The sequence below is a fragment of the Morone saxatilis genome, unplaced genomic scaffold, assembly GCF_004916995.1.
Source record: "Morone saxatilis isolate NCDOM2014 unplaced genomic scaffold, NCSU_SB_2.0 Contig17, whole genome shotgun sequence".
In the NCBI taxonomy this organism is placed as follows: Eukaryota; Metazoa; Chordata; class Actinopteri; family Moronidae; genus Morone; species Morone saxatilis.
Genome location: NW_023339729.1, coordinates 10,868,655 through 10,873,692, shown reverse-complemented (window position 1 = coordinate 10,873,692; position 5,038 = coordinate 10,868,655). Strand labels below are relative to the sequence as shown.

At 40.6% G+C, this 5,038-nt stretch overlaps 1 protein-coding gene across 1 annotated transcript; it reads right to left on the bottom strand.

The window, feature by feature from the left end:
* Positions 1–2,584: 2,584 nt before the first annotated feature.
* On the bottom strand, positions 2,585–4,934 carry LOC118326591 (ecto-ADP-ribosyltransferase 5-like). Its single transcript, XM_035659618.1, has 3 exons — positions 4,891–4,934; positions 4,533–4,662; positions 2,585–3,301 (listed from the first exon to the last, which is right to left on the bottom strand). The coding sequence occupies exons 1-3, from the start codon at positions 4,932–4,934 to the stop codon at positions 2,585–2,587; spliced, it is 891 nt and encodes a 296-aa protein (XP_035515511.1).
* Between the last annotated feature and the right edge of the window lie 104 nt (positions 4,935–5,038).

The window sequence follows — 5,038 nt, the reverse complement described above, 5'->3', positions numbered from 1 at the left end:
AGACATTCACCAGGAGACTGTACCTTTAAGGGAGAGGTCATAAGTGGGCGGTCCGGGTTTTGGGGGGTCGTTGCAGTTGGCACCTTACTCGCTGTACAGAGTTTGTTATATGTGAAGTGGAGCGTAAAGTTGACTCGACGCATCTCCGTCTCTTGTCTCCTTACTTATCACACTCCACAATTGGGTGACCCCGACGTGATTCAACACTACGGAATATGTCACACAAATGACGGTGGTGAAAATTCTGCCGCTGCGGCGCCGGCCCGCTGCTAATGTCGTGAAAATATCTACGCTGCCACCATCAAGTTACCGAACTTTGCCAGCATCAACCCAAGGCGTGTTTCAAACATAATCGAGGCCCAGTTCCAGCTGAGGGAAAACACAGACTTTACGAAGTATTCCACGTTGAGCGGCTTAGATGCCTCGACGACAGCCAGGGCTATGGCGCTGTTAGAGCTCCTCCGGCTGACGCAAGTACCGACGCACTCAAAGCGTTCCTGTTTGCAGCTCTTTTGAACTGCGGAGCTGGAGAGAAGCAAGAACCGCCTGCTGTCCCTGAACGGCCTTGGCGACAGCAAGCCGTCCGAATTAATGGAGAGATGCTGGCCTTGCTGTGCCTCGGCATATCCCTCATTCCTGTTTGCCCACCATTTTTCCTGCGGCAGCTTCCAGCACCCCGTGCGCACCGCAAATGGCCAGTTCCCCCCTCCTTCCTCCAGAGACTACCGGCGCTAGCTATGGAGCGGACAGGAATTTTCCTCCGCCAACCGGCAGCAGTTTTGTCCATGCCGCTGCTGCCCCAGCACACGGCTGCCCCACTCCCCACCCCGGAGGACGACCCGACACCGCAGCTGCTGTGACGGCCCCCGACAGCGTGAGACGGTGGTGCCTATTACCATTCCCAAAGGGGGGGGGGGGGGGGGGGGGGGGGGGGGTTTTTTTTTTTTTGGGGCCAAGGCCAAGCAGTGGCGCCAGCCATGCCGTTTTGGGCGCCCAGGGAAAAGCCCGGAGCGGCGCTCATTAGCCAGCTATGGGCCGCTGCCGTGACCTGGGCAAGCTTGTTGTTCATCACTGACACCTTGTCCGGCCGGCGGCTGCTGGTCGATTCTGGGCTCACGCAGCATCCTGAACGGCGAAGCTGTGGAACCAATATGGCTTAGCGGCATGGCCCCCCGATGGACGCTTGCCAACGTGTTCATTGTGGGTCACCACAATGTCTCCATTATTTCTGTACACAACAACCTAAAAAACGTGTGGATCCATTGCCCTTCCCTATATTGCCCCTCATGTCTGAGTGATCTAGTAGATCATTAACAGTCACACTATTGGACCTTACTGTTAACATAAAAGCACCCAAGGTGAACTGGCACACAGCGTTCGATTCCATTAATATGTTGCTCAATATGCTGCATCTTTTTATAATTAATGGCAAATGATGATTCTAGCCGTTTATTGTAAAAGAAGGAGATGCCATACCCTTTATCACACAGAAGAGACCAGACTGGAGCTCGGATCTGCAGCCCTCATCCAAACTCACCATATCATGGAGTTTCTCTATGAATTGGAGAGGTCCAGAAGCCTGGATATAAGGGAACTTCCCTGGGGAATAACAACGCATGGCACAATTAAGATGTCTGAGCAGGGAGAGCAGTTCTCTTTTGGAAATTACTACTGCCTCCTGTACTTTCATTACCTCTCTGATGTGATTAATTGCATCAGGATGCTATCTAGAGTGATGCCTAGAACTCTATAGCCTTACATGGCCTGATGTTTCTCCTCGGATAGTGGAACGCCTAATGTTTAAAAGGTATATTTAAGAGAAGAAATGCATGGTCTGATTTTGAATTGATAGTCAACTAACAGAAAAATGTCTAAGAGATGGAGCATAAAAGCAGTTGCAGTTATTTAAAAGAATCCAGCAGAGAGCCTCTGATAAGGTGTCAAATATTTTGGGGCTACTGCGACAACCAAAGGTGAGCCTGACTGAGAAGTACATTTCTCTTTATTTAACACCGAACAGGTCACCATTTTCACCAGAACAGGCCATTTAACCATCCAAGTTGCCAAGTTCCCCTTTAATTAACTGATGGCATTGTCGATGATAGCATAAAGTAAGGAAAAAAGTGCCAGAGGATTTGTCCCCGTCCCCAGCTCAGGGACGCTCACTGGTGTTGCAGTCCCAATCTCCACAGGGAACGAACGAAGCCGCCTCTCAAAAGGATATGATGATATTTGCCAATTGGATGCTGCTGTCTCAAAAAACATGTTTCAGGGTGGAGTACCTTTTTAAGTATAGGTAGGTGAATAAAACATGGCACAGGAAATGAAAGCATACAACCAACATTATTGCTTGAAGCAGTTTAATTACTAGTATTCATTTAGCAATAGCAGGAATTTGTGCATTTTTTAAAAACAAATTCTAGCCAGAAATTGTACACAGTAATTAATAATATTTTGCTGGGAAAAGTGTGTAAAACATAAGCCTACATGATCAAACAATCACAAAGCATTAAGTTAGAGATTGTAGAAAATCTTTAACTATTTATATCATCTAATTAATTCAGTTGTGAGTGGTTTAATGATGTCACTGGACTCTCATCAGGTTGCAATTCAGATTGCTCTTAACGCCTATACTCTTCAAGACATAGACAACTTTGCAATCATCCAGACCATGCATTTTGACTTTTGTCTGATTAGTAATTTTCTCAGTTATGATGAACATTTCATAAGGGGGGATGAGTACTTCTGCCTCGTTGAAAAATGAATAATCTTTCAAAAAGGCACCTGAACATGTCTCAATTTTAAAGCAGGTCTTTTTACCAAACTGGATCAGTTTTGTGTTTTGAGAGCTGGAGGCGAAACCAAGGCGAATAATTTGGTTCACTTTGCCAGTAAACTTAACACTGGTTCGTCTGTAAGCTGTTTGACAATTATAGTTATTATTCAAGATCTGTATGGCAGATGTCAGCAGGAAATGTAAAGAGTGGAAATTGAATGAGGAGCCATAGAATCTCTTTTTTGTTCGGACTTCATCATTAAACTCCTTGTACAGTTTGTTACTTGTATAAACACAGATTGCTTGCATGTGATATTTGGTTAGAGCCTGATCCTTACTTTCTTTTAAATTATTTTCAGTGCATTTTCTTATCTCATCATCATGATCCCAGGCAAAACCTTCTTTTTCAAAATATTCTATCTTGACCGTGTCCATCATTGCTTCATTGCAGCCAAAGTACATATCATCAACTGAATCTTCAGCCATGTTCAATTCAATGGCTTTTTGTAGAGTGTTGAAACTGATCTAAAAGAGAAACAAAGAAAAAGATGAAGAAGGAGGAACACATATAATTCTCCAAGTATCACTCCAACTATAATAGTGTGTCACTGTTATTTTAAGCAACAATCACACGTTATTATATTTTAATTCTTAGAATAAAGAATATTAGAATATTACACTATAAAGTAAGTTAGCTCAACTCAAACTTTTTGAGGAAACAATTGCCTCAAACCATTTACGTTAATTAACTCAAACAATTTAATAATATAATATATTTGATTTGAATACAAGTAACTCAATTATGTGTTAAGATAACTATGGTAAATTAATTGTACTAATTGCATTCAGTTTACTTGCTAGTTTTAAGATTCACTTAAAACTAGAAAGTATATTACACTCATATACAACATTTCTCCAAAAAATGTAAAACATGTTAACTGAATTTATCAGAATAAAATAACTTAAATTCATCTTCTTTATACAAATGTTACGACTTGAATTTACTCAGTTTTCTTCCACTAAAGCAAATGTTGACATTACCTGTCAAAACAGCTGACATACAATAAAAACAATTTACGATTAATCAATTATCTGAGTAGTAGGCAGTTAATTTTCTGTGGATCATCTTATCTAATTCTAACTGCTTTAATTAAGTTCTTAGTAATAGCCTCCTTGTTTTTTATGTGACTGACATTAAATCTTATATATGGTGATTTATAAACCAATGAAAACAAAAATTTAAAAATCCTAGGCATTATAGCACAGTGGCGCTTACATTTTTGTAATGATATAAAGCTACTTAAAAGAAAATGAGTCAATGGAAGAAACTGGAATTATATCACTAATACTGTACAAATGTGAGTTATTTCTTAGCTTTAATTCATGGGATTTGAGTGACTGCACATTTCTTTGAGGATTAAGTCATCTTAATTTACTTCTTTTATACTGTTAGGTTTAACAGTGTAGTAGGACAAAATGTAGGTTCTGTTCATTATAACTGGTGCCTCAACCTGTTATAATCGCATTTAGAGGATTAATCAAAACAGATTTACTAATATTAAAAGTTAATAAACTGAAGATTGAATCAGGGTATCCTAGTATCTTAAACAAGATTTTAGTTTGTGCTTGGTCTTAAAATTAAGAATTAAAATGTTTTGCTTCAAAATTATGTTTGAACAACTTTTTTAAAGTAATTCTGTAAACATCCTTCACTGTTAACATTTGTGAAAGTTCGGGAATGTCCACTGATTCTCACATGATACCGACATGGATTTAGCAGGGCAGCATACAGAAAACGGAGTAATAACACAACGTGAAGGCGAAGATCATCATGTTTCCTCTTCATACTCTTGCAGTCGGAAAAACTGTTTCTCTGAATCCAGAAGCTGCAACCAACAATGAACGGCGTCACACTGTGTACTAGTAACCAAAGATATAATACAGATACTTGGCATGGTAAAATTAATTTTTTCATAAAATTTGATTTGCGCAGCTTAACTCACGCAGATCCTTTAGGAATGAGAATATATCTGTGCTCTGAGTCAGTCTCTCAGGTCAGAGGTTCTTTGATCAGACAGTTCCAGGACTCAGCGGTCGACTATATACACGAATACCTGGCCATTTGGGTTGCGACAATGTCCAACTTGTCACATGTCATTGTTACATACACGTACAACTACACATCCAACAGTAGGCAAAATGGATGGGCAGACTAAGTGTATTTTTTTTTAAACCATTAACTGTGGCCTTTGTAAACTGAGA

What these genes read in the sequence shown, in the direction of transcription:
- LOC118326591 (XM_035659618.1), bottom strand. Translation starts at nt 4,934, where the DNA reads ATGACATGTGACAAGTTGGACATTGTCGCAACCCAAATGGCCAG. An exon ending in GTCGCAACCCAAATGGCCAG is followed by an intron (nt 4,663 to 4,890) that starts GTATTCGTGTAT and finishes TGTTGGTTGCAG; the next exon opens with CTTCTGGATTCAGAGAAACA. An exon ending in TAAATCCATGTCGGTATCAT is followed by an intron (nt 3,302 to 4,532) that starts GTGAGAATCAGT and finishes TTTCTCTTTTAG; the next exon opens with ATCAGTTTCAACACTCTACA.